Source organism: Arctopsyche grandis, chromosome 4 (genome assembly GCF_051622035.1).
Source record: "Arctopsyche grandis isolate Sample6627 chromosome 4, ASM5162203v2, whole genome shotgun sequence".
In the NCBI taxonomy this organism is placed as follows: Eukaryota; Metazoa; Arthropoda; class Insecta; order Trichoptera; family Hydropsychidae; genus Arctopsyche; species Arctopsyche grandis.
In genome coordinates this window covers 36,439,532-36,467,455 of record NC_135358.1, presented here as the reverse complement: position 1 = coordinate 36,467,455, position 27,924 = coordinate 36,439,532, and the positions used below count along the sequence as shown (strand labels likewise).

The 27,924-nt window shown below is 34.3% G+C and overlaps 6 protein-coding genes across 6 annotated transcripts; 3 read left to right on the top strand and 3 right to left on the bottom strand.

Annotated features, from left to right (window-relative positions):
- Window positions 1–4,199: 4,199 nt before the first annotated feature.
- LOC143910838 (uncharacterized) lies at window positions 4,200–7,766 on the top strand. The gene is made up of 2 exons (XM_077429436.1): window positions 4,200–4,312; window positions 6,042–7,766. Exons 1-2 carry the CDS (start codon window positions 4,200–4,202, stop codon window positions 7,576–7,578), a joined length of 1,650 nt encoding a protein of 549 aa, XP_077285562.1. The 3' UTR covers window positions 7,579–7,766.
- LOC143911189 (uncharacterized) lies at window positions 7,674–9,542 on the bottom strand. The gene is made up of 2 exons (XM_077429967.1): window positions 9,311–9,542; window positions 7,674–9,221 (listed from the first exon to the last, which is right to left on the bottom strand). The coding sequence occupies exons 1-2, from the start codon at window positions 9,392–9,394 to the stop codon at window positions 8,610–8,612; spliced, it is 696 nt and encodes a 231-aa protein (XP_077286093.1). The 5' UTR covers window positions 9,395–9,542; the 3' UTR covers window positions 7,674–8,609.
- A 1,420-nt stretch (window positions 9,543–10,962) lies between these two features.
- On the top strand, window positions 10,963–12,679 carry LOC143910576 (uncharacterized). The gene is made up of 6 exons (XM_077429107.1): window positions 10,963–11,171; window positions 11,369–11,711; window positions 11,789–11,995; window positions 12,065–12,181; window positions 12,251–12,389; window positions 12,471–12,679. Exons 1-6 carry the CDS (start codon window positions 11,125–11,127, stop codon window positions 12,605–12,607), a joined length of 990 nt encoding a protein of 329 aa, XP_077285233.1. The 5' UTR covers window positions 10,963–11,124; the 3' UTR covers window positions 12,608–12,679.
- Window positions 12,680–12,726: 47 nt separating this feature from the next.
- LOC143910837 (uncharacterized) lies at window positions 12,727–20,265 on the bottom strand. The gene is made up of 14 exons (XM_077429434.1): window positions 20,160–20,265; window positions 19,183–19,358; window positions 18,704–18,827; window positions 17,758–18,003; window positions 17,507–17,689; window positions 16,902–17,064; window positions 16,637–16,819; window positions 16,215–16,288; window positions 15,966–16,141; window positions 15,697–15,820; window positions 13,522–13,767; window positions 13,257–13,439; window positions 12,944–13,097; window positions 12,727–12,865 (listed from the first exon to the last, which is right to left on the bottom strand). Exons 1-14 carry the CDS (start codon window positions 20,263–20,265, stop codon window positions 12,727–12,729), a joined length of 2,277 nt encoding a protein of 758 aa, XP_077285560.1.
- Window positions 20,266–24,393: 4,128 nt separating this feature from the next.
- On the bottom strand, window positions 24,394–25,156 carry LOC143910730 (cold shock-like protein CspE). The gene is made up of 2 exons (XM_077429327.1): window positions 25,055–25,156; window positions 24,394–24,866 (listed from the first exon to the last, which is right to left on the bottom strand). The coding sequence occupies exon 2, from the start codon at window positions 24,839–24,841 to the stop codon at window positions 24,452–24,454; it is 390 nt and encodes a 129-aa protein (XP_077285453.1). The 5' UTR covers window positions 24,842–24,866; window positions 25,055–25,156; the 3' UTR covers window positions 24,394–24,451.
- A 1,042-nt stretch (window positions 25,157–26,198) lies between these two features.
- On the top strand, window positions 26,199–27,802 carry LOC143910836 (phospholipase A1-like). Its single transcript, XM_077429433.1, has 7 exons — window positions 26,199–26,242; window positions 26,312–26,394; window positions 26,479–26,629; window positions 26,731–26,998; window positions 27,092–27,248; window positions 27,315–27,515; window positions 27,582–27,802. The coding sequence occupies exons 1-7, from the start codon at window positions 26,199–26,201 to the stop codon at window positions 27,800–27,802; spliced, it is 1,125 nt and encodes a 374-aa protein (XP_077285559.1).
- Window positions 27,803–27,924: the final 122 nt, after the last annotated feature.

Sequence of the window (27,924 nt, the reverse complement as noted above, 5' to 3'; positions counted from 1 at the left end):
TCCATTTGGTAATGGATATTCCCTCTGGAGTATATTGCATCACGGATTCGTATTTTTTAAATTTTTATATGGATTATATTTCCGATTCGCCCTCAGTGTTCCAGTAACGTAAGTCTTTTTTTTTCAACAATGATTCCGTCAATGGAATACCTTTGAGTGCTGACGTCTTTTCTGTTGAAAGCCCGCCACGCTGAAAATTTCGCCAACATTTCCAACTAGAATTATTTAGAATTTAAATGTCAAAAATATTCATTTTATCCTAGAATAATTGTAGAAACAAAGTAATTTTAATATTTTCGTATTTTTGTTATGAATTTTATACATAAAACTGAAACGCTGTCTGATTGGCTGTGATCAAAGTCGTTTCTGATTGGCTGGATTGGTCAAAGACGTTTGTCGGTCGTTAAATAATTTCTTTCAATTCAAATAAATTAAATAAAAAAACAAACGAAGATTTTTTTCATGGTTTTCGTTTCAATTCCATTTACCGAGCGAAGCCGGGTAGCACCACTAGTATTTTATAAACGTCGTTTAAATATGAGTATTTTTCTGGATTCAATACATTTAATTTATAAGAAGATTTCAATCGTGTCAATTTAACGTCATTCACTCAACTGTAATTCTAAATGTATCACGTAAAAATCATTGCGTTGGATTTTGCTAGAATTTTCATTCATATTGAAAGGTAATAATAAAGGACTAAATTTTATGAAGTTCATTAAAGTCAGTAAACCTCTTGTTAAATTGAACCAATATTTCTTGTTTTAAAGCCATTCCTTGTTTTGAAGATTATCGCATTATCTTTTCCTTCAATTAAAAATGTTCTTATTTCAGGCTATTGTAAGTAGCTCTTGAAACCTAACAAAAAAATATCCTTTGCTTTGCTCAACCACCTTACTTTATTTTGAACAATCCTTAAAATGTCTCAACTTCGTCTTAAAAAAATTTTGAATTTTCTTCTCTGGAACGCTTTACATTTATTAGAATTAATTATTTTTTATATTTTATTTTAAAACATGGAAATCGTTACTATTTTCAAAATTCACAATCTTAATTGAGATCGACCAAACTTTGCTTCGCAATCGACCGGTTGGAAACCCTTGCCATAAATCTTAACACGTTCCTGGGTCCATTTTCTGTACAACGACCGTTTTTCACGACAATTTCATCTGGGATTTGTCGCCAAAAGTGGAATTAGACAATAACTTGCTTCTGTGTGGATTTTATTGGGCGAAAAGCGAACGCATTTTGATGTTTTTGGTTAGATAGAAAATATGGTTAGACAGAAAATATATGAATTTCCCAAATGACAGTGTGGGTCTTCTTACGAACACATACAATACATACATAGCTATCCAAATCCAATTTTATTTTGGTTGCTTGAGTTCTTATATGTACAAGGATCCAATCCAAAAAACTCATGTATAGGTGCCGGTTAAAAATATTAAAAAAATACATACATAGGTACGTGTTCTGAAAATATGAAAAATCAGAAACATAAATTAAAATGTTGAGATTCCCCATAGCAATTTAAGTTTTAATGTCTCCTCTTTACGTTGGACCAAAACTACAGCAAAGGTGCAAACACACCGAATCGTACGGCACGGGCACGTCCTTGGCCTCCTGTTGCGAAAACCCACTGTCAATGTAAGGATTTTTGGCCAGGGTGCCAAAATCACCCCCCGGAGTGTTTTCTATGATATATTTTCCTTGTATTGACATTGGACTTGCAAAACAATGCTAGACGTAATCCGGTAGGCCAAATCGTGGCGTCCCTTTACAAGCCTCACCCTCTGGAGTGTTTTAGGTAATATTTTATCCTCGTATTGACATAAGTTTGACAGTGATCGAAATCGGTAATACCCATATTCGAAGAAAGGTAGGAGAAACTTGTCAAAATAATAAGATTCATTAACGTTCGAATTAAAAATAATCCGAACTGGAAGCCATGAAGACGGGCATGGTCTACGATTTTTTTTTCTCCCTTAATGGTGGTGTATTTTCATCCTGATCCCACAAATGCTATTTATGGGTTTGAGATAATTGGACCAACATGAAAAAGGTTTTTTTGTGGTAGAATGCTCCAGAACAACGTTCCTGCACCTATTTTTGTGGTTAAAGAAATTGTTCAATCCAATGATTAAATTTGATTGACAATCAATGAATCGACCAACACAAGCTAAAAACTACGCTTATAGTTTAAGATCGATGTTTTATCGTATTTAGAAGGAATAAATAATTGTCTAGAAAAAACTAATTTTCAATTGCGAATAAGTTTTAGTACATCCATTGTATGGGTGTACCATGGATTCCATACCCAATAAATTTAGTAATAATATGTATATATAAAGTCTTGTCGGATAAAATCCATGTATTCTTGCGTGATTTTTAAATCTTATGTTATAGATTTTTTCTTTTGTGGAAAAACTTCTAAAATTTATTTTCTTTGAATATATGTATATGTAGATATTTTACAACCTGTAAGTCATAAAGTCGTTTTTGTAATTTTTTTTATCATTTACAACAATTTCTCGTGTATGTATGTACATCAATGCTCATAAAACAAATGTCTCAAAAGTTATTCATTTTGAAACGTAAATTTCCGTTATAAAAGTTTGGAAATAACTAATACGGGGACAACCTAATCCATTTATACATACATACATTACATCATAGTTACTCAAGCTAACAACAACTTTAGCATAATTCATCACTACTATTCTAACGAATTGTAAAGAAAATGTAGAGTTTTCCACAATTTTTTTCTCTTTTGATAAATAGACTCTGACTGTACAATAACGCAATGATGAATCATATGCATGTACGTTTCACTGAACTTAATATCAAAAATTGTTCATTGTTATATTCTATGCATATCATCGTCATCATCATTATCATCATTTACAGAGCATTCACCATCCACTGTTGGATGAAGGCATCTCCAACACGCATCCATTCGTCTCTGTTTTGAGCAATTCTCATCCATCTCATACCACACATTTTTCTGATTTCATCCACCCGTTTCCCCAGTGGCCGTCCTTGCACTCTTTTACATTCTCTCGAGTACCATTCGAGCACTTCTTTCGTCCGATCTTCTAACTACATGATCCACCCATTGCCATTTCAGTATATTTACTCTACCGTTACAACAACCACCTTTGTCATACTTCTAACCCACGTATTTCGTTTTCTATATCTCCTCGTAATGAACAGCGTTCCATACTTCTTTGAGTGCACTTGACCTTATGCAGAATTCTGCAATTCAATGCCCAAGTTTCGCATCCATACGTCATCACTGGCGAGCCACATTTATCGAAGTTCTTTTTTTTCAGGCACAGTGGCATTTTATATTTGAATACAGCATTTATTCATCTAAATGCACTCTATCTTAATTTCACATGTCTTCTTATTTCCTCTTCTTTTCTATGTAAATATTATAGCATTAGTCTCAAGTCCCTGAAACATACAAGTTTCATTGATATCAGATTTTTTATTATAAAATAATTAGGAATATATACATATTCTACACTGTAAAACTGCAATAACCCCTATAATAATGAAAGTTCACTTCAATAGCGAACGAAAAGGTCGTTTGCATCCCCCCAACTCCTTAATTGCACTGTTGAGATCGAGGGATGATAAACGTTAATTTTCTGTCATAAAACAACTAACTACTTACGTATGTATGCTTTATACTACATATAAAGCATGTATAAAAAGTTTATATGTATACCTTCATATATAATAATAGTGCTTGCAATGCGTTATTTACTCTGAAATATTTAGTAGTTTTTTTTTTCAACATTTAAAACAATTTTATGCAACACACGTACGTAAATTTAATCCTGTAAAAAGGTCAAAACGATTCCTTGAACTGGCACGGTATAAATTTACATGCAAACAATGTCTAAACACACGAGATTTCCAAAGGCGAAAAAGTCGCCGTGAAACTTTTCGATCCCGTGTGCGATTTTCCTCGCCGTCTTCGAGAAACTAAAACGGTGCGAATTTATGCAAATTGGAAAGGGAATGCGTGCGCGAAAACCTTTCGAGAGCTTATCTAAAGAATGGCGTTCCATTTTAGCAATAAATTAATTCGTATTACAACAGTCGCTACGTTCAAATTAAAAGCCCATAATCGTTCGACCAGTAAGGCTGCGTCAGAGTGTTGATAGCACGCAACTTTCGTTTTGTTTAATATGCATCATACGACATCTGAAGGACCGTTTTTGTGGCTTAAACTTAAAGACCATAATTTGGCACTAATCCATATAAAAATATTGCGTTTAAGGATCGAATCCGGAGTTCAAAGGCAAATTATATGTATTTATATGAACATTATAGTGCCTACTCTCAGACCATTAGCGAAATTGAACCTTGTCGATCAATGTATAATACTGTGAAGGCAATTTCCGTTAATGTTTAATCTATACCAGCAACATAGCTCAGTGGTCAGCGTGTAATTTTTTCAACAGAGTGATCATGGGTTCATTCTCTGGCCCGGTGTTGCTGGCCAGACAATGGATATGTAACTCCAGGTCGATCGTTTCCTATTCGAGTTGGCCAATTTATCCGATTTCATTGTTGAAACGACTCTTTCCTGTCTCTCGCAAAATTAAAGTTTATAGCATCTCTAATTTGCTGATATATAATATGCTACCCACTCTGTAAAATGTATGTATTTATCGAAATATTAATATCATCGAATTTGTTCATAGATGTCTCTATGATACTACATATATAAACATAATTGTATATCGATGTTTGTAATTGAACAGAAAGGCGCATTTGAGTTTACCTGTTAGGCCTTTCTGGAATATATGTTACAGTCAACGTGTATTTTAAGTTGTAATATATTCCAATTAGCGTTTTAGGTTATTCATATTCCAATGCAATTCAACTAGTAAATTATATCTCTACAAGCGCAAATACACTTTCAACAATGTGCGCCAGTTGTAATATAACAGTCGAGTTTTGACAGCTCAGATGTTTTTACGAATGCTTTAGATTTCAATAATACTTTAATATTTGCTAGGTATTACAAATAAAGGTAATGAGTGTCGTATTACGATAATTCTAAGAATATGTGATTTACCTACGCAATTTAGAAATCACACAGAGAGGCACCCGGCACGTGTTTTTTTTTAGATGCTCTTTAGCATGCAAGAAAACCCAAGCATGCTCAGCCATCCCTGAGGCACGCAGTCCCAAAACTCATCCCCTGGAGTGTTTTTGGTTATATTTTGTCCTTGTATTGATATAAGCTTGACAGTGGTTGATAACGGATATCCCATATTTGAAGAAATGTAGGAGAAACTTGTCGAAATAATAATATCGCACGAATTAACAATTAACTTGACTGGAAGCCATGAAGACGTGCCGTGCCGTACATTTGAATTTGTTTTCTCCCTTACTAGTCGAGTGACGTTTTCACGAAAACCTAACATCTCCATCTAACCTGGTAGCAACATATAGTTAAACTGTATTTTCAGTTGTAATATATTTTGACCAGTTGGAAAGTAATTCGCCATATGAATCAACTTACGTGGCCTAGTCAGAATATATTCCAACTAGTCAAAATATATGACAGCTGGAAATACACTTCAACTATACCGGTAGTTGGTACCAGATTAGATGGAATATATTACAACTGTAACATACATATACATATGTATGTGGAAAAAAAATGATATTTTGGAAAAAAGATCGAATATCGTGCAAATTTTCCTATTTATGTATAGGTACATAGAAACAAGGCTAAAATTTGATCAGTGTGATTAACTATTCGTGACACTGCGCTATTAAAATTTGTATTTCATTCTAAAAAGGATATCATTTTAATAACGCGTCTTTGAAATTGGAATAGTTGGAGCTTTAGTAATTGCTCTTATCCACATATAATCCTACAAAACTAATAAGCCGGCAACGGTGGCCTCGAAATAACTTTTTTGAAAAATGTGTGAAAACCGCTAACGCTATTTGTGCGCGTCACGCCAGTCGAAATGTACGAAGCATATTAACTTGTCCCTTTTCTATTTCAGATACAAGATTGACGAGCTGGACGACGACATACCTTCGCACAAATCGGATCTCGGGTCGGTTCTCGAGGAAGAAATATCTCAACGCAACAGCCCAATTTCGAACGACAACCGTTGGCGCAATTCGTCAGCATCTAAGCCGCCAACTCCTATCAAGTCGCCGAAACAGGACCTCACAGATGAAGATCCAATCGACGAGCACTCGCCGTACAGCGAACAAGCCCAATCTCCTATCATACAAAATGAGTCGGAAGAAGAGACACAAACGAACTCGGAAGAGCAAAGACCGAAAACGCCTTCAACTACCGAGATCCGGTTCATCAACGATAACAATCAGGCGGAAACGATAGAGATAGAAGAGTTGAATGACTATAATGGGGAGGAGAGGTTCATTAATTTGAAGGTGGAAAGTCCTCATTCGGTCGATGATGACGATGCACCCGACATTGTTAGATTTCCGATTAGTGATAGGTCTCCAGCACATTCGGCGCGCTCTCAAATACTACTACCTTCAGCAAGAGAAGGCGACAACAACAGAAGCCTGATAAATTCAGCACCAATTATAACCTTCTTGGGTAGTTCCGTGAGCACAGACGAAGAAGTCAAATCAATTTCGTCAGAAATCTCAGTGATAGAATCTCCAAAACCGGTAGAAATCGATCAAGTCGACAAAGCGACAACAAACGGCGACATAGAAATACAAGAAGTGGTCGAAAATAAAATATCACCCGAGAGGAAAACGCCCAAGAAGATTATCAATAGTAGAGCGGTACCCAAGTTGCTGGGTTCAAAGTTGAATAGAAATAAAGTGCAACCGGTTGAAAATGAAGCGAGTGCAACGATGCTACCGTTCGAAAAACCAAAAGAAGCATTGGCCAGGTCTTTGGCACAACTGGAGAACCCGGAATGGGAGACGGTAATGACTGGATTGCAAAGCATGGGAAGGTTGGTTAAGTGTCATTCCTCCTTGATGGAAACCCAATTGACGGTGGCCACCAGAGCTGTGGCATCCCAGGTGAAAAATCTGCGTTCGCAAGTCGCAAGAGCTGCGTGTCGTCTGGCAGGAGACATGTTCAAAACTCATAGAAAAGGATTGGAGTCGGAGGCGGAGGAGTTGGCCGTGCCGCTGCTGAATAGGACAGCCGACACAAACAAGTTTCTCCGGATCGATGCAAACGATGCCCTCGACAGAATGTGTGAATTCATTACACCCCAAAAGTCCATCAGCATCCTAATGACGAGGGGAACCGTTCATCAGAATGCCGTAGTGCGGTGCACGAGTGCCAGACTGTTGGCCAATGTGGTCAAAAGTACAGGTTCAGACAAAATATTTGCACTGCAGAAGGATTTGAGGGATAAACTATTCCAAACGGGAGCTGATCTTCTCACTGAAGGCAGTTTGGAGACCAGAGGACACGCAAAACAACTCTTCAAAGTATTGTCCAACAGTGGAAATTTTATCAAAATTATGAGAGAAGTCGTTCCCGTGTCCAAGTACAGGAACATAGAGAAAACATTGAATACTTTGAGAACGCAATAATTTTGCATTTAAGTGATTTAATTGTAACTTAATAATTAAGTATAAATCACTGAAGCGTGATATATTGTAAAATATTAACATATGTATTGTTTTTTAAATGGAAATAATTTATTAGTCGTAGTTATGAAGTAGAATTTTGTTGAGATTTTATAAATTGATAATTTATTATTATACATAAATAATAAGTAACCCCAAATCTTTGTTTTATTTTCTACGAAAAATAAAAATATAAGAAATGCAATCTTTGTTATTTTAAGGTAGTTCGAAATATGAGAAACAATATACATATACACGTAAAAAATTTATTTATTAAGAAATTTTAGAATATTTACATTTACAAAATTGCACTATCGCATCGTATTAGTTAATTGATAATCAAATGAACATCGATTACATATCTATATAAATATGTATGTTTTGAACAGATATATTATCGTTAAACCCTCTAATATTATTCACAACACATTTAAAATCAAAACAGTATTACGGAAGAATGAAAATAAAATATTATACCATCGTGAAAAGATGATCCATATAATTTTTAAAATATTTTAAATTTGAAATAAACCAACATAAAAATATACCAATATCCGTTTACAGTAAAATATTACAAAATAACTCATATATAATATAATGTGTCGCAGAACACATTGTAATTTATAATCCTATGACGGTGAATCTCAAAAATTATCGAATTCTTACAGAAATCTTCAGAGCAATTTTAAAAATCATTAAAACTAGTAATATGAATATATTTTCAGTGCAATATATTCATTTGATATAAAATAAAAGAAACTATAATAATAAAATGTATTGCAGTTCTGATTTTTTAAATTAGGATATCTGTGGTTTAATTATTTTTCATATGAATAATTAAACGTCACCGTCATAATGTGTTTTGCACCAAAAACACCTTTGAATTAAAATAATAATTATCATGAGTTTTGTACTTTATTATAGAAAAGTGTCTTTTAAAAATATGTACGTAAATTTGAACTCTGCGTTTATCTGCGTTGGCAAATAAACATTTGTCAATGTCTCGAATGTTTCCTATGATTGCGTTCAGTCTGTCTTTGTTGGTTATTGATATTGTGGTCGCGATAATGTCTATATTCATTGTTGCCCTTGTCATTATAGGTATTTCTTCCGTGATTATTTTCAATCTCTTTGTATTTATTGTTCTTGCTGTCTCTTCTGTACGGCTCGAACCTTTCAACGGGAATATTTTTCGAAGACCACTGCCCTGTGAGACTGGCTATGCTCAAGTCTTTAATGCTCGGACGATTCAAATCGGACCTCATATTACTAAAATGATTATTTACATAGGAGTCCATCGGAGGCAAATTTTGCGGTGGCAGTCCGAATTTTTGTTTCAACGACGACGAATAAGGTGATTCGTCGTACCGAGGCGACATTCCACAATTGACGGGCTCTCTATCTTCGTCTCGCAAAGATAAATTTTTATCTGGAAGCCTCGAAGCGCCTTTGCTCTGCAAGTTGAGTTGTTTGTCCCATAAGAAAGTGCCTTTGAATATATTCAAAGCGTATAAGACGGACTCCTCGTGGACGTATGTAATGAATGCATAGTTTCTTTGTCTGCCATCTCTGTCTTTTGGAATGTACACTTTTTCTATTGGTCCCGCCTGGAAATGATCGAACGTGTGAGATGAATTAATCAAAATGATGTAGGAAATGTCAATATAATACACATAGGTGAGTCATTTAAGTTTACATGTAGGAATAGCTCACGCACCACAGGGTGCGTCGCTCTCTCCGATAAGTTTCCACACCAGACGGTTCGTCCTTCATTCTCCATGATGCAGACGGGAGACTACGCCCTCCGTTATACTCCTCACTCCTCACTCCTCACTCCTCGTCTAAAACGCCTCAGCTTCGACAGAAACAAAACCTGACACTCGATCACGATAACCACACTCGTCTAAGCATGACACATGGCGACCATTGCCGATACGCATTTCTTGCCATTGCTTTTTTTATATTTCGCTTTCAAACAGTGATGTAAAAATCAAAACGCTTATTTAAAGTTCGATCTTAGTGAATAAAAAAGTAAATGGTTTGGTGAAATCGATCAGCAAAGTCAAGAATTAGAGAGGTTGTGAAAAACGGTTCGGTGATTATTGTTTACAAAACGCTCGCCCAAAAGTAACTAAAATCTCTATAACGGAAAATTTGGCAGCCGAAAAGTCCATAATATTAACGATAACTATCATACTAATGAGAACTCGAGTGCCAATTATTCCGTATTCGCGATTTTCAAAAATTGTCTTTTGGCCGATCGCAATGTGCGTAGTAATCCAATTACTGTGAAAAACAAAGGAGTCAATCGGATTCATTAATTTTACTGATTCCTCTTCATTTAACTTGTGGCGGCTCGCTTATACGACATGGTCGAGTTTGGTTGCCTTCCTGCGAGTGGGGACCAACCCGGCTGGGTTCGGAGAGCCGCTACTCACTCTGTCTTCAGCTGTCATATAATAAACACGTGCATTAACATGCCAGTCGTCTCATTCGTTCATCCCCCATAAACTCATCAACCCTTAACGCGATTTGAATATAATTTTCTTTATTAAAAAGCTTAAAGTTTTTTTTAAATCTCTGCATTTACATATACATGAACCGGAAATAAAATAATTGCCTGCAATTCAAAATCGGTTTTATGCCAGATATACGTTCTATATGCCGGCGACAATGTTTTAAAATATTGTCCAAGTCTTTAAAATCGTTTTTAATTGTGTATATCAAAAGCAAGTTTGTATTGCCTATAAAATTACATTGACAAAAATCGATGTATCTTAAAATGGCACTTGGCTAATTTTTTATGTCAGGTATTCAATTGATAAAAATCTTTACCAGTGGGCAGTGGCGTGCCGTAAAAACATTCCTGTTTTTATCACACAGCCTCACTTACGTGTGCGCGAACAGGATACAAGGGGACTAGATGACGTCATACTAAGCCCCCTTGTATCCTGCTCGTGCACACATACGTAAGTAATGCTGTGCGATAAAAATGGATACATTTTCACCCCACGCAACTGAATTTTCTACATACATATCATATTTTATAAATTTTACTGTGAATATTAGAGTTCTTATTAAACCAAATGAAATTTATTCCAGTGGAGTAATTCCGCTGCTTGATTCGCTGAATAGGGAAAACAAAAATAAAATTTAAAGATTTTCAAAAACACCCAAGAAAGAACAAATTTTAAAACTGATGTGGGATATTTTTAAAAAAGAAAGGCGTGATCTTCTTTTTTTTATATGTCAATAGTACGATCCATTTCCATTTAAAATTTTATTTAATATTTAATAAATTTATAAACAAACTTTTACGTTGATCACAACTTTATCGATTACGACCAAATTCTGCGTTTGGTTCTCGTCAGTTTGGCATTTGAGTTTGAGGTTAGTGCGTGACGCAAATCTAGCTTTGCGGAGACTTGAATTTTCAAAAAAAGTCATTCACTCATTTATAAACTATCAACTGTCGTCTGTCATAAACTGTCAGCTGTCACCAGCTCCAAAATGGACAACGATCTAAAATTCCAACAGATGCAGGACGAAATGTCCAGGTACGCACAGAAACGTTCGCCTCAATACATAATATATTCCATACTATTGCATGTATCCTTATATTGAAAAAAATCATCAATTAAAGATAAACCTAATCATAAATTTAAACATAAAAATTATACATAGTTTTATCTTTGGTTGATGTGGCATTAGAATGCAATACTGACACCTGTTCAGATTTTTACTTATCCCCAAGGTTCGAGGCAGAAATAGCCGGCGAACAAAGAATGAGGCCGGTGATTGCATCGTCGACATATGGAACTGTCCAACAACGGTTGCAGCAAGGGTCCTCTGGCTCTTCTACACCAGGGCCACTCCTTCCCACCCCAAGTTCCACATTTTTAATGGGTAATGTTCCCCCGCCTCCACCGCCCCCTTCTATTTTACTACCAACACAGTTGCAACGACCACGTCTCCCACCACCACCGTCGTTTCCCGGCTTTCCTGGGTTTCTACCACCTCTTACACCGCCGAAGCCCCAGCCCGTTGTACTCAGTGGAGCGCCACAGCTTTACAAACCGAAGTCAGATAAATCAAAGGTACATAAATGCTATTTATTTTAATTGTATCTAAATGTGATTTTTTGTTACATATGTAAATTTCTTTATCTTTGTAGAAACGGGATAACTTCGATATAAATTCAGGTATGGCAGATTGTAATTCGGCAATCCAAGAAGCTGAGGTTCAAGTTCCGATACCATCTCTTTTGCAAATGCCTCTAGTGAATGTTAATCCAATTATCGAACCTCCAATGCATCCACCGATAATTCCTAACACAAGTAGTTCTCACAAAATGTCAAAGAAAGAAAAGAAAAATAGAAAGGTTTCAGTTTTTATATCTTTAAACATATGTATATGTTTTGAAATTGAATAATAATTTTATTTTTAATAGGTTATAAGAACAGCAGGAGGTCAAGTTTGGGAAGACCTATCGTTGATGGATTGGCCTGATGATGATTTCAGACTATTTTGTGGGGATTTAGGCAACGACGTCACAGATGAATTACTTGTTAGTGTTTTTCTTCTTAATTATTTTGTTATATGTAAAAATATTATAATTGTTTTATTTTCATTTCAGTCCAGAACTTTCAGTAAATACAGTTCGTTTTACCGAGCAAAAGTTATACGAGATAAACGAACCAACAAGAGCAAAGGTTTCGGCTTCATCAGCTTCAAAGAACCAGCTGATTTCATAAAAGCTATGAAAGAAATGAATGGTTTGTAATTAATTTTAAACAATTTATTTTCAAATAACTTAGGTATGATATTATTGATATTTTTTTACTTGTCAATTTTAGGACGATATGTGGGAAGTCGACCAATCAAATTACGCAAGAGCACTTGGAGAGCACGTGCTTTAGACGTCGTCAGAAAGAAGGAAAAAGACAAGGCCGCTCTAATTTCTTTATTAACCGGTAGTGCTAACAAGTCTTAAATCCAATGTACAAAATTTAATCACGGCATTATTTTTATATAAAAATAAGTAAAATAAATTATTAATTAAATGAAATCAGTCGTTTTTTTAACATAATTTTCCATTTGTTTTAATATAAATTAAATATCAGTCGAATTCCCCATCGCTAAACTGTGCTGACGTCTTCGCCTCATACAACATCTGGTATCGCCGATGTCGTCTTCCATGATTGGACAAAATGGTGGATGATTATCATAAACACAATAAGTTCCCATAGCTCTGTGGACGGAAAAAACTCATTATTTTAAATACACTCATTGTAAAGTAATTGTTAATTTTATCAATAAAAGCGACTACGTAGGTGGTGCAGCGTTTCCTATTAACAATGGTTCACCAGGTAACATAGTAGGTCGATTTGGACACTTTGAAGCACACGGCACTGCAACCTTCGGTGCAAATAAACTTTCAGCCAAATAACAAACTGCCCAAACATGACTGCACAATCCTTCACCTAAACCAGGAAATAATATGATACAGTAAATAATTCACATTTAACTTCAGCTTTATACGCATTATCCACTTTTTTTACTTTTGCTTATCGTAGGTAACACTTATGTACCTACCTATTCCAATTTACATTTATTCTTTAATTAAAATATCGAAGACTTACTTGATTCCCTGCGGCAGTATGGCTGCGTTTTTCCACCATTGATACATATATCCAAATGACCGTAACCTCCCGGCAAACCGTATCCACCACCGTTTGTAATAATCATCTGTACAGAATTAGCATCACTAGCATCCAAGTGTTGAGATGGATGCATTTTCACGTACGGCTTTGCCGAATCTAGACCTTTATCGAAACAGTTTTGGATTGAGATTGTGAATATTTTATGTATATTTAATATATTCGATAGCATTTCAATGTCATGTACCTATGATTCTATGCATTGGAATAGTGAGGTAATTTGCTATAAAACCGCAAATATGAGCTCCCAGAGAGTGTCCAGTACAAGATATTAGGTGTGCTTGATCACTAACACGCTGCATCTGTTCAACCACCATCGCCGTGCAACGTCCGACAATGTCCATGTTTTGAATGGCATTTAAATAACATGGCGGACGACTTAAGGCAATCCAGTTGACCATTATTACATTAAATTTTTGTGATCTGAGATAAGCTGCGAACAATTTCAGTCATTTTTACAATTACACACACAATTTTATGGGTTTATATATTTATTTAGTTACATAAACTTGACTGTATTAGTTTTAGTGATAAGTCAACCAGTTGACTTTTGAACAATTGAAATATTATTTCTTTTTTCCAACAGATGCTAGAGATCACTTTCCAATATGTTTGAAATAATCGATCCCCTTATCCCAACAAAGTCTTAAAAATTTATAAGTCAGAACACTTCGCTTCCAACTTTTTCTGTTAGATCAGCGGTTTCCAAACTTTATGCTACTACGCCTCCCTAAAAAAAATTTTTTTTTCCGCGCCTCCCTACCTTTTATTGTTTAATAGATATAATAATATATGTAGACACGTTTTAAATAATAAACCTTTATTTTTAAAAAAATACTGAACACTACAATAGACAGAATAATAAAAAGGTTTTGCTATAACATAAATGTATACGAACACGTATATTTATTTTTATATTAAATTACTAATTAAACTACATCTAACACATCAAATTAATGCGAAGGATGTTGTTGTTTATTGGCACAAAGTTTATCAATTCTTGGGGGCAATATGGAGAGTGCCACTCGTAACTCCTTTTCGACTATCAACCTGGCTCGATATTTGGTTTTCATTGCAGCTGGTGCCGAAAAGCCCGTTTCGCATAAATAAGACGTTACAAACGGTAAAAGCATTTGCATTGCTTTGCAATACAAAGATTCATCCATAATTTAATTATGATTTAATTTTGAAACTTTTGTTTTAGTGAGCTATAGCATGATAATTCTATCAATTTTTCTTTTTCGTTGGTTGTCAGCTTGAATTGGTCTTCTTCATTGTAGTTAAATGGATTCTGTATCCACAAAAACTTTGAGAAATCAAGGTCAATAAAAAGATTTTTACTTGCTTCAATATTGACTGTGACCCAGAAATCTTTGGAAAGTGAAAACATATCCAACTCATTCTTTTGTAAATTTGATTTCCATAACTTCAACTATTTAATGAAAGCTTTTACTTTGTCTTTTGGAACAAGTGGGTGTATTTGTGATCCCTGCATAGATTTATTTAAACCGCTCAATTTTCCAAAAATTTCAGCCAAATAGGCAAGTTTAACAATAAAATTACCGTTCGTACACAAATGTGCCTCTTCATGTTGGTTTCCTTCGAGAAAGGTTGCTAATTACATAAATGTGTATATAAAAATGAAAGAAAAATAAAAATATACATTCATGAATTGAATTTTTACTTTTAAGCTACGATATAAAGTTTTATTTATTTGTAGATATTATGGTATGAAAATGATTTTTTTATTAAAACGTTTTGGCGCCTCCCCTGGCATTAGTCCGCGCCTCCCCAGGGAGGCGCGCCTCCCAGTTTGGAAACCGCTGTGTTAGATTGAAGTAACATGTTTAAGTTTTCGTTGAGAAATATTAGCATTGGTAAGTTTTTAGCACATTAAAATAAGATAAATTATGAAGATAGCCAGCAGCATGGCTCGGTGATTGGGGTTTTGCCTAGCACCGAGAGGCGCCGGGTTCGATCCCGTGAGTTGACCTCGATTGAAAATAATTCATTCTGAGTATATTTGTAATGCTGCTGGTCAGACTTGGATATTTGTGACTCCGGGTCGATCGTTTCCTATCAGATTTTGGCAATTTTTCTGATTTCATTGTTGAAACGGTTCCTGTATTAAATTGGCTTAAACCATCCTACCTATTATGTCACCACTATTTGATTATGATAAATGTACAGGTTTACAATTCATAGATGTCTCGTTAATTTCATTGTCTCATAATTCAGCGACTTATGTAATAAAAATGGTGCGTTGCTTGTAATTGGCCAGGAAGGCGCATCGGGGTTTACTTGTTAGGCCTTCCTGGTATATATGTATATAATAATAATAAAAATTATAAAATGAGCTCACCGTCTTTGAGAATAGCGATAGGGACTGTCTCAGGACCTCCTGCATATCCATGAAACATTATCATTGTTTCTAAATTTGATTGCCAGCCGCTTTGCTTTAACCACTCATCACTTTCAGAATCCATCTATAGAAATCAACATTAATCTTATATTGGATTGTAACCGCATAATTAATTATGCAAACGTATATGTGGGCACCAATAAAACCTGTACTTAATGAGCTCATTTTTTATACTTACGAACACATTATAATAGATTTGGAAATCTTACCATTTGTTGATTGGAAGGATCCTGCGGCGTGAATAGTTGAAATGATACTCCAGGATTAGGACAAACATTAGGACCTTTTCGATTGCAGTTATTTGCTGAACCCTGAGCTAATGCACTTAAAGTCGCTTCACCCAGATACCATGCGTTTTTCGGCTCTCTAATATAACATTTTACATCTGTAAATTTAAACAAACATGTAGTTTATATTTTAAAAAATTTTATACAAAATATGTATTACATATACTGTACCTTTCGTAAGAACAAAAGAAAAGATAAGAACTTGCAACCCGATTAAACCAATAGACATTTTAGCTTCTAAGTCACTAACGAATGTTATGAATCAATGATCAGACCGAAACTGAATCGTGATTTGTAGTTCCAAAACTAACTCGTCTTGCACTACTCTCTCTTGTTTTATATACATACATGTGTATGTATATATTTTTTATTTACAACCAGTTCCAATTTGTATACATATTTCTTTACATGTACATAAGTGTGTTTTTTATTCAAATTTAAATTTTAAATAAAACTCATACACATTAGATAGTAATTAAAATCACATTATTTAATACAAACATTCTATAAATACAATTCTTAACATAAATATACATATGTACATACATTCATACATAAATATATGCTACTAGTTTTATACACGTTTAAATTGCCTTTCTTTCCTCAATTGTCGTATCCTTTTAATGGCATTGTTTGGTCTTGAATTCCCTACTTTTCCATCGTTGAAACCCGGTCTACCTGAAGGTGATAAACAACATCTTTCGTCCCCTAAATCATCTTTTGATAAAGGACAAAATGGTGGATTGTCATTGGTGACACAGTACGTTCCAGCAGCTCTATAGTTCAAAATCAATAATTTATTAGTTTTTATTAATATTAAAAAGTTTCAAATGTACATATGCATCACTGTTAAAATACCTGAGAGGAGCAGCTTGTCCTATGGGTAAAGGACTACCGGGTAGAGAAAGTGAGGGTCGAACTCCTACCGGACATCTTCTACCACACGGTTCTGCTAAACGTGGATTGAAGAGACTCTCAGCTTGATAACATACCGCCCAAATGTGACTGCATAAATCCGCATCTGAAATTAGCAATGTATTACTTTATATTATATATGAAAATTGTTTAGCTTCTTATCTCGTCACTTTTTTTAATTATTTTTAATGTAACTATTTCGTTTTGATGTCTTCTCTTTGGTCTAATAATGAATAATTTATCTAGTTTATCTAATATATAATTTCGAAAGAGACTTTGTATGTATGTTTTGGTTCGTAGAATGGGTTTTGATTCCGGATTCCTTTTTCAGTTCCAGATCCCGATTCCTTTCTCAGTTCTGGATCCGGATTCCTTTTTCAGTTACAGATCCTGATTCCCTTCTCAGTTCCGTATCCGGATTCCTTTCTCATTTCTGATTTCCAATTCCGATTTCAGTTCCGATTCCCTTATATTTATAAAAAAAAAACCATTCGTTTCTGATTGGTAGTTATCTGAAACAACTAGTAGTTTATAAAAGATAAACCTACTTGGAGTATTTTCACAGAAGGGTTGAAGTCTTCCACCGTTAATACAAACATCAAGATGACCAAGTCTACCACCCTCTCCATAATGACCAGCATTTGTGTGTAAAATCTGCACTGAATTTGCATCACCAGCATCTAGCCTAAGCGGTGCGCCATTCCTTACAAGGGGCCTAGCCGGGTCCAATCCTAAAAATAGTACAAGGTTAAGAGCTTCCGCACAAAATATCTATGTAATTTAGTTTTGATTTAAACACCTATGATCCTATGAATACGGAATGGCAAATAATTAGCCATGATACCACAAACGTGCGCTCCAAGCGAATGACCCACACAAGTGGTTCCACCCAAGGACATGCCCGCACCCTGAAGCTGCACCATCAATTTGGAAGTACATCTGGAAACAGCTCGTAGATTGTGTACAGCAGCTACATAGCATGGCGGCTTGCACAGAGCTCCCCAATCCACCATTATGACGTTGTAACGTTTGGTTCGAAGGTAAGCTGAAATATTGAGATACTTTCTCCATTAGTATAAATTAGCATATTTAATTGAACTTATGAAATATAATAGGCGAGTCCGGTCAAGTTCAAGACTAACTTTCAAGTTGATACCACTAACTCTTAGCAAATTTGCATAAAAAAGTGATAAAATATTCAATTGAAATATGTAGATACTTACTTAACTTGTATTTAAATTTATTCTTTATGAAAAAAATGTGTGTATTAAAAATTAGAAACGGCCCACACCCTGAAAATTTCCTGGATCCGCCACTGCTAGTAAGAAATATGACCCATTTGACTATTTCACCTTTAATGATGATTCTATAGATAAATAAATAAACAACTAAGGTGCTTTTTTATTTCTAACAATTTAAAAAATACATCAACCTTATCTGAACCCATTTAATGCATATGTACTTCATTATTTATATATGTATATACTCAACCGCAATCCACAGTTATAAACCCATGATGCATTTTAAAATGGATTCAAAAATGATGTAGATCACTCTGAATATCCAACAACAAATAATGCAACTGGCATACGCTTTACAAACACGTTACAACTTACAACACGTAAAAAGCAGCGATTTCAACATGATTTTACCCAGCCGTAGAATCTGGTACTGCTGTGTTTCAAAACTGCTTTAAATAAAAAAGAAAGAAATATACCCATAATACAATAAAAATGCAACCGTACCATCTCTGAGCACGACGATCGGCAAAGTATCATCTCCTCCAGCATAACCGTGGATGAGAACTATATTTTCCAAACCGGAATCCCAAGTGCTGCTTCTCAACCAGTCATCTCTCTGGATGTCGATCTGTAAACATCAGGTTTAAATTCAATGTGACGTTACGCGTGCTTGCACATGGTGAAAGTTGCATATACGATGCATTCGCGTGCACATCCATCATATGTGTGAATGCATGTACGTATGTACGTGCATGCGACGAAATGACCTTACTTATCATTGTTGAATCATTCCCACGCACAACTTTCTATGAACTTCGTTAACTTTTCCACTGTGGCAATAGAAGCCATGAATTGTATTGTCGAGACTCGTCCTGGTATACCCAACTTTTTATTTTGAATTCGGTTAAAAATACCTCCACCAATAGAATTTTACATTTATTGGTCACTAACACAGTTTCTGTGTTTCATTTAAATTATTTTACCGGTTGTTTAACGATGGTGTCTCCAGGAGTGTAAAGAGCATAAAATATGTCTGGATCTGGACACCCATCACTGTCTCCTCCTCTTCTCCATATACAGTCGTCGATGGTACCATTGGCCAGGGTTTGATTTCCCAGAAACAAGGCGTCTCTGATTGGATTTCTTTGACATTGGCAACCTTCAATTTGACATCAAAATTTTTATCAACAATGCATATGTAAACAATTTTATTACAATTATTGGTACAGTAATGGTATTGGTATTTGGGCACTGCCCAGGGCGTCAATTAATTGGTTAGTGTACGTTTTAAATGAAGTTATTAATCACCACTACTTACAATATTAATAAATAATTAAATTTGATTTCGATTTGTTAATTTTCCTAGAGCTATAATATGTGAATATTTTTTCCACTCATAACGTCCCTTGATTTTCGAAGCCTTCTGAATTACTCAAAACTAAAACAAATAGATCCTCATATTTGAATCTCATTACTCTCACCGTTATATTAATGACCTTTGTCATACTTCTCACCCACGTATTCCGTGTTTTATATCTCCTCGCTATGCCAAGCATACAGCGCTCCATACTTATCTGAACGCACTTAAACCTTTGAAACCTTATGCAGCGTTTTGGAGTTCAATGCCCAATTTTCGCATCCAAAATATCATCACTGACAAGACATTTTAAATTGTAGAGGAGCACTTTTTATCCATATAGTAAATACTAGTACTGGCTTATGAAAACTATGAATGATGAAAGTTTTCAGGAATTTTCGAATTTTACAAAAATTAAATAGTCATTAAAAAGTACTTCTTAAAGAGCACGAATTGCAACTTAATATGTAGTTACATACATACTATACATATGTACATATGTTCATATCACAACCATAGCACACAATGGAAGTCCAAGATTTGGTTCAATTGAGTTATATATATTTTCATCATAGAATACAATCTTAATTGTTTAAATTAAACTTGAGTACATTTTCAAAACAGTTATCATTTTTATATTCAACCTCTGTGGTTGATTGTAATCTTTAAAGCGCTGCCGTGACAAATTGGATCTTGATCTTGGTGACATATCATCATTGTATTCCAGGAAACAATATGTAAATCTAAATGGCATGTGTATATGTTATATGTAGTAACGATTACTATGAGCTAGCGGTGGTGTTCCTAGTTATGCAGGTACTGCAGCACACATTTTGAGAAACGCTAGCCTAGGGCTCATAATTATCCCACGACCGCATTGTACTTATATAATATTTCTTTACCGGTGCATTGTTATAAAATTGCACTGTTTACACCGGTGACATACATTTTCAGCCGACTTTTCGTGTATTGAATAATAACGACTATGTAACGATTAAGTCACATAACGGTTGACTTGCATACGCGAAGGAATTCAAGAAAACTCATTTTGTTGTTATGGTTTTTTATTTGGTATTGATGATTATTGATTTATTGATTGATGATTATTGATTTTCAATACTTTCCCCATACTTCGTTAAATCTAAATAAAAAATAATTAAAAAACTTCGCTCTGTCAACTTTAAATTCGTAAACCAAACCACCGTTTTCATATTTCACAAACTTTGTCGAATATCGAGGTCGCTTCGATTGAGTTCTTACTGTAAGTACATATTTTAAGTTCTCGCTTTTATGTACATACAGCTAAAGTCCCATTAAATTTGTTGTTGATTGCGCTTTTTAAAGTGACCCACTTCCAAAGTTTCAAACTCTCGAAGGTGTTTACAGACTGACCATATCTAGAAAAAAGTCTGAGGCTTGTATGACAACACCTGCTCCAGAATATCCCAATATATCACGGTAGAACATATAAATATGTACATCATCGATACAATAGCTAAATGTAAATAATACCATTGACTCTTGTAAAATATAATATAATATTAATAATATTTTTCATCTCTTTTCCTTTTGTACTAGCCTCTAACGGCTGGTACAAAAAGAAACGATTGATGAAATACAAGCAGGAGACAATGAAGGGGATAAAGGAAGGGTTGCAGATATTTGTATTAGGGCACCTGCCTCACGTTGAGGCCATTCTCAGGATGAGAGCGGCCTCCCTACGTCGTCGTGTATTTGTATTGTCAAATTGTTTTCTTACTGCCGCGTCTTCTCACCCGCTCATCACTAGAGTAATAAAAAGTAAAAAGGTTCAGCAAACCTTTAACAATGCATTTACAACATTTGAACAATGAACGGCACGCTGGTTATCCGGGTTTTACTCATCACTGTATGTGCATACATATCTTCAGTGGCTGGAGTTATTTCACCGCCATAAATTGACTTTCAATTGATTAATCAATTATTATTTATTATTTAATAACATTATTATACGTGCATATATTATTATTATTATCATTTTATTATATTTATTTATTTTATCATTCATTTGTATATAGGTATATATTATTTATATGGAAGATGGGGATTGCAATATTTTCCCTAACGTCTGGAATAAAGAGTTATTATTATTATAATTATTTTCAATAACAAAATTAAAACCTTTTTTATGATCTACATCTAAAACCCTCAACATTAGGCCACAATCACCCCCTCAAGAATACAGTTTGAAAGACCTTTTCGTCGGGAAACGAGACGGTTGTCCAGTAATGTACATATATGTACATATTTACATATATGCATATATTGCACCAGATCAACGACAGATCACTGCTTTATTTAAAAAAAAACCTCAATATAAAATTTCGATTTCAATAACACAATAAATTATCCTATGGACCTACCATTATACCGTAAAACAAGGTAAACCCAAAAATTAAATATTTCAATGCATATTATGTACGGCGAATTTAGCGGTAAGATTCCAAAGAACAAAAATATTATCGGTATTTTTAAAATTAGATTAAAAATAATGGCACGGATGAGAGACTATAATTATATAAAAAGGAAAAACTAACATAAATATCTTATTAATATATGATTAGTTGTATTTTATATTAATTAAAATATTATATTATTTTCTAATCTTAACAAATGACTATAAATATAGATAGAATTTTTATCAATCATATAATTCAAAATTTAATAAAGAAAGTTCATTTAGAAAAATTGCTAGATAATCTAACAATCTATGAATGCATGTATGTAGTCTCACTTTGACGCTTATCTTTCATCTTATATGCAAATTTCATCAATGAAAACTTATCATTGCTTGACAGTTTGACATGTCACAGAAAAAATTAATGGCTTTAAACTAATTAAATGCAAGCTCTTCCAGTTAAACTGCTTGTCAGCGAAATTCGAAATCGACCCACCTGTGAAAACGATCGCAAATACGACCGCGAAGATGGCCAAGACCTTGTCAGACATCGTCACCCGTACTTCCAACCTTCTATCCACTAAACTTCAATGCGTCCCTGACGAAGATTCCACAAGGACTGACACTTGCTGGTCTCGCACAAACGTAAAATAAAGGAGAACACCGATCATGCACACTCTCTCTTTCGATGACCCAGTGCAAGCCTTGCACCAAAAGGCACGCGAACTCCTCCAACATTGGATCTCATTATTTGCAATAACAAATGTAGGGATTTCTTATAGAAAGCCAACTACGCTTTGAACTTTATCACAACTTTCTACCCGAAGTAAAAGGCGATTTCTCAAAATCATTCTCAAAAGGGGGTTCGATGCTATCACCAGTCGCCAGGTTCAAAGTGGTCGAGTAACGGTTCGAGGAGTGGACATTCTTTCACGAATGAAACACAATTTTCAAACGACGTTCATTCCAATTGACAGTCATGATAGACCCTTGAAGAACAGTTCTAGACCAACCCCATTTTCCGCTGCCAATTGGATGTTTATCGGATGTGATTCAAGTCTATTGCTAAACTAGTGTTGTACCCGATGAAATATCATCGCATGGGTGTTGGAATATTAATTTATTAAATAAAAATATTAAAAGAAATGTGTCGGTCCTGTGTTCGATCCGCACGCAGTCGAATTTAAATAAAAATAAAACTATCAAATAAATTTAATAAAATGTTTATGTTTAGATTTGCCATGTTTAAGCGGGTTATATTACAAATACCGAGCAAAGCCGTGTAAAAACACTAGTATATTAAAATAAAAATTTTAAAATGCACCACTGGAGAATTTTTTTATCAAGACATGCCAACATTAATAGAATTTATACGAAATTAATAAGAAATACTAAAAATATGTATATTCTAATCAAAATAGAACAATTGGACTTTTTTTCTTTCATTTGGAATATGATTAAAACCGCCGAATTTTTTATCCGAAATATACCAATATTAATGTATGTATACATATGAAAAAGTATCTAAAGTATTAAAAAGTATCTAATGTGTTTGAGAATTTTTCGTTTGTTATTACCCAAATTTGCTGAAAAGTGATGCTTAGGCAAACTATATATAAACTCATTGATTTCTTTTATTTCTATATAGAAACTGTGATTCATTTTTAACAAAAATTGCGGAAATTTTATAATTGGAAAAACGGGTTTCTGGAAACTTCAGATTTTTAACATTGGGTTTCTGGAAACCCTCGGAAAACCGCTGGATGACAGCACTGCCAATAATTCTTATAAAAAATTTGATGGTTTAACTGCTTTCCGTAATCATATATGTACATATGTTTATATTATTCTTTTTATATTATATGATTTACTTTAATGGGTACGTCTGTGATAAGCCGCATATCATTTTTTTCTATTGATATTGTTTTCTTTTATTGTTAATTTTTATATTATACGATTTATATTATATGATTTACTTTAATGGGTTTTTAAAATACATACATATGTACCTATAGTATGTTTTGATTAAAATGAGACACTTTTGTATAAATGTTTCCATTATTATATTACATATACATATACATATACATATTGATTTGCAATTTCAAATTTTTTTTGAGTATCAATTTTTCCAAAAATTCAACTGTGCATACTTCATCCCTAAATTACCGGTAAAAATGTTCATATCTAAATAAACCCAAATCTTGAAAGTGTTTTACAAACTGTTTATTAAAGGTTTACAAATACAAAATATAAAAAAAACTACATCTGTTTTACTAGGTACATACATGGATAAAGTAATAAAATTTATTGTTAATAAGCTATAATAATCTATGTAAATATATACAAATTAAATATTTAAAATAATAAAGAATATAGTAATTTCACACTTCAACTATAGATGGTTCTGTGTTAAACCCAAAAATAAAATATAAATTCAGTGTGTTTATTATTAAATTCACTTCCGTCGTCTTGTATACTCTCTCCCATGGATTAACAATCTTTCCAGAGACGCACTGTCCTCTTCGGTCGAAAAGTTTTCGTGCCTGTCCATTTTTAAATAATGAACCCTTAAGAAGGAATCCCTTGTATTGGCCGTGTAGGGGGATCCTTTAACGGATTTACCTTTGGGTCCACTAACAGCCTCTGCCACGACGCCATGAGGACCCTCAATCACCACAAATTCGACTGGCTCACCATCGGACAGGGAAGGGGCTACCTTTCGTGGGTTTGGTCTGCAGATCGCCTTGTAGTGCACGAAGATGTCTTCCTTAGTGTCATTTCTAGTTATATAGCCAAAACCACGCTTGACATTGAACCATTTGACTACACCTGATGTCCTTGTCATGATTTAGTATAACAAGGACGTTAAACTGAAAAAATAATTGTAAAACTTGTAAGCTGGTTTTTGAAAATGTCATATTGAATTCATTGTTATTGTGGCACATACATATTTTACGTATATAAATGTATTAAATTTGCAATTCAAATGAAAACGAATGAGCTTTTTCCGTAATAAAAATATCGTAAAAATTATTTAAATATTTCAAATTTATTAAACATACCTATCTGCATTCGGTTTTGTTGAAAAATGTACAATTATTGATACAATGATTTCGATTTGCACACGAATACCAATATAAAAATATTTATGCAATAAAAGTAATTGAATATACGTAAATAATGGCTAGAGACACGCATTTTGGGCATTTTGCTATTAATGCTTAATTGATGCTAAAGTTCGGAATAGATGCTAATAGATGCTAAATTCGAAAAATATGCGAATAGATGCTAAAATAACAAACAAAAGTGAAATTTGCATAAAATTTATAAAATTAATAGACAATTTAGAAGCGTCTTCCTATCCCTTTGCCAATTTATTATGTGAAGAAATTGGGGGGATAAAACAGAGCTTGCAGTTTACCATAGACGGTATTTTCCTTCGAAACCAAGCAACTGCTTTTGTCTACTACTGTAAACAAAAGAAGACAGTTGGAGCTGTGTATCCGAAAGCTGATCAAACTAGACTCGCACTCAAAACTAAATTAGGCAAATCTATTCTTCCAAACCTTAAGTAAACTATTCAATCCATCTGTGGTAGGTACGAAATCTAATATTAATGTTAAAGAAACAGTTTTGTTTTTTAGAAACCTGCCATTGTTTAATGTATTAACGGAGGCTCAATGTTTGGAAGGATATCAGCACTTTTTAGACAATTAATAGAGAATATAAAGTGAATCCACGCTGGATATATTGCTATTATTGATGGCAACAAAAATTAAATATGAAGAGTTTGGTTAGTATCGGTAGTATCGGTAAAAAATGAAAGCCCAAGAAGATATTATAAATGTTTTATTAAAAACTCTTTATTGATGTTTATAAAAGTGAACTTAACAGTTTGATATAGCTTTCATCGTTTATTTTTTGCGACGTATTTATGTACATATACTGCAATGATAGATGAGATAGAAATCTCATTTAGTATTTTAAAATGAGCATTGTGCCTACATTAAAATACTTAAATGGTTTTTTTGTGAAATGAAACAATTTTTACTTTAACTATATTTCTTTTCAGTTCTTTTTGATTTACTTCTATCGTGTTTTTACGCTGTCTCGTAAATTTTCCAAATGTCAACGAACGCAATGAATTTGTACATTTATCTGTCTAATAACTGTATGAGTTTCAAATTCTGCATACAATACAAATGGGCTATCGCGACCATTTGCTAAGTTTTACAATTTATTTCCTGTGAAACTATCAAACTATGTAAGTGTAGTATAATGAGTGCAATATTAATTTTGTACTTTTGTTATGTAGTTACTTCATTTTCACTAGTGAGAGTCGACGCGTGATGAAAACTGTTCACTTCCTTTGGCTTTTCACTCTTGCCTCCACGAGGGGTTGTACAATTTATAGTGTTTACTCAAATCTTTAAAGTTCATAGACATCGTCTTCTTATCAATGTCTCGACTCGTCTATTTCAGTAGGCCGCTGTCAAGATAATGAAACGAGCGTTGAAGAGGAAGATGAAGAGTATGGAAAAACATGGATGTACATCCCAGACGGAGAAGGTACACCGAGAGCAGCAAATTTAACAGATGAAGACGAAGTATTAGACTACGACTATTTACAGTCGTATGTTCACTTGTACTTTTATAGCAGGTCTTATAAAACACAATCTTTTTACTTACCAATTTAGAACACAAACAAGTAAAACTAGATTGTACACTTTCCAGGCGAGATCCAGACAATTACACCGAAATATTTTTGGATTCTAACGAGTCGGAAAATGAAGTGGAGACGGAACAGAGTTTTGCGAAACTCTTTGATCCAAAAGGTGAAGTGAAAATCATTACCCATGGTTGGATGTCCAGCAGTAGTAGTCCTGCCGTCACCGATATTAGAGATGCGTATCTATCAACAAGAGATTATAACATTGTAGCTGTAGATTGGGAGAGATTATCCAACAATCCGTTGTATTTTGTATCAGCTCGAAATACTCAGGTAACAATAAAAGCATATAAAAATAAATTAAACTCGCTTCACAAATTATTCGAGTATAAATTTACACTCCAAATGAGCATATTACATTTTTAGGTTGTTGGAAAAAAGATATCATTACTAGTAGATTTGTTGATTAAGGAATTCGATCTCAGTGTGAATCAATTCCATCTCTTAGGTCACAGTTTGGGTGCTCACATTTGCGGATTTGCGGGTAGAAACGTACGATCAGGAAAGGTATCCAGAATAACAGGTAAATGCGAACGAAATTATGCTTCAAAAAAACTATTCATAGTTTTACCAACCGTTTTAAAATTAGGTTTTGATCCTGCGAGGCCTGGTTTCGAATATTTGGGGTTATACATGAAAGGATTGAACCCTGGAGATGCCCAATTCGTCGACGTGATCCACACCAGTGCTGGAACTTTAGGATATTGGTCCGAAATTGGCCATGTAGATTTTTATCCCAATGAAGGTACCGCTCCTCAGCCAGGCTGTTCCGGATTCTTTTATTTAATAGGTTGGTATTTTACTTCATATTAATCAAAATTTGTACTGATTTGACTTGCGTGTTTATTTTTCAAAGAGGCATGCAGTCACGGAAGGTCGTATATGTATTATGCAGAATCGATCATGTACCCAGAAGGCTTTTTATCGTTGCCTTGTGAAACTGCAAAAGATGCACGTGCTGGAAAATGCAACGAAACTGATGATACAACTTTCATGGGTGATTCTGTGTCGCTCAATGCAAGGGGACCTTATTATTTGACCACGAATAAAGTATCGCCCTATCATCGAAATCAGTGACGCAATTAGAAATAGCTACTTGCTTGGACGCTTTTTAATAGTTCATAAATAAAACTGACAAAACAACATATGAGAATCCCTGCTGTTCAATCAACAACGTAATTTTGTAAAATAAACCAGCT

Bases quoted from the DNA above. Each gene is read 5' to 3' on its own strand.
- LOC143910838 (XM_077429436.1), top strand. From the start codon at position 4,200: ATGCATCATACGACATCTGAAGGACCGTTTTTGTGGCTTAAACTTAAA. The intron at 4,313-6,041 runs GCAAATTATATG...TTTCTATTTCAG, and splicing joins ATCGAATCCGGAGTTCAAAG to ATACAAGATTGACGAGCTGG.
- LOC143911189 (XM_077429967.1), bottom strand. From the start codon at position 9,394: ATGGAGAATGAAGGACGAACCGTCTGGTGTGGAAACTTATCGGAGAGA. The intron at 9,222-9,310 runs GTAAACTTAAAT...GATCATTTCCAG, and splicing joins TGCGTGAGCTATTCCTACAT to GCGGGACCAATAGAAAAAGT.
- LOC143910576 (XM_077429107.1), top strand. From the start codon at position 11,125: ATGGACAACGATCTAAAATTCCAACAGATGCAGGACGAAATGTCCAG. The intron at 11,172-11,368 runs GTACGCACAGAA...CTTATCCCCAAG, and splicing joins ATGCAGGACGAAATGTCCAG to GTTCGAGGCAGAAATAGCCG. The intron at 11,712-11,788 runs GTACATAAATGC...TTATCTTTGTAG, and splicing joins CGAAGTCAGATAAATCAAAG to AAACGGGATAACTTCGATAT.
- LOC143910837 (XM_077429434.1), bottom strand. From the start codon at position 20,265: ATGTCACCAAGATCAAGATCCAATTTGTCACGGCAGCGCTTTAAAGAT. The intron at 16,820-16,901 runs GTATTTTAACAG...TTTGAACTATAG, and splicing joins GGACAAGCTGCTCCTCTCAG to AGCTGCTGGAACGTACTGTG. The intron at 13,768-15,696 runs GTGAGCTCATTT...AATTGTTCGCAG, and splicing joins TATCGCTATTCTCAAAGACG to CTTATCTCAGATCACAAAAA.
- LOC143910730 (XM_077429327.1), bottom strand. From the start codon at position 24,841: ATGACAAGGACATCAGGTGTAGTCAAATGGTTCAATGTCAAGCGTGGT.
- LOC143910836 (XM_077429433.1), top strand. From the start codon at position 26,199: ATGGGCTATCGCGACCATTTGCTAAGTTTTACAATTTATTTCCT. The intron at 26,395-26,478 runs GTTGTACAATTT...CGTCTATTTCAG, and splicing joins CACTCTTGCCTCCACGAGGG to TAGGCCGCTGTCAAGATAAT. The intron at 26,999-27,091 runs GTAACAATAAAA...TTACATTTTTAG, and splicing joins TATCAGCTCGAAATACTCAG to GTTGTTGGAAAAAAGATATC.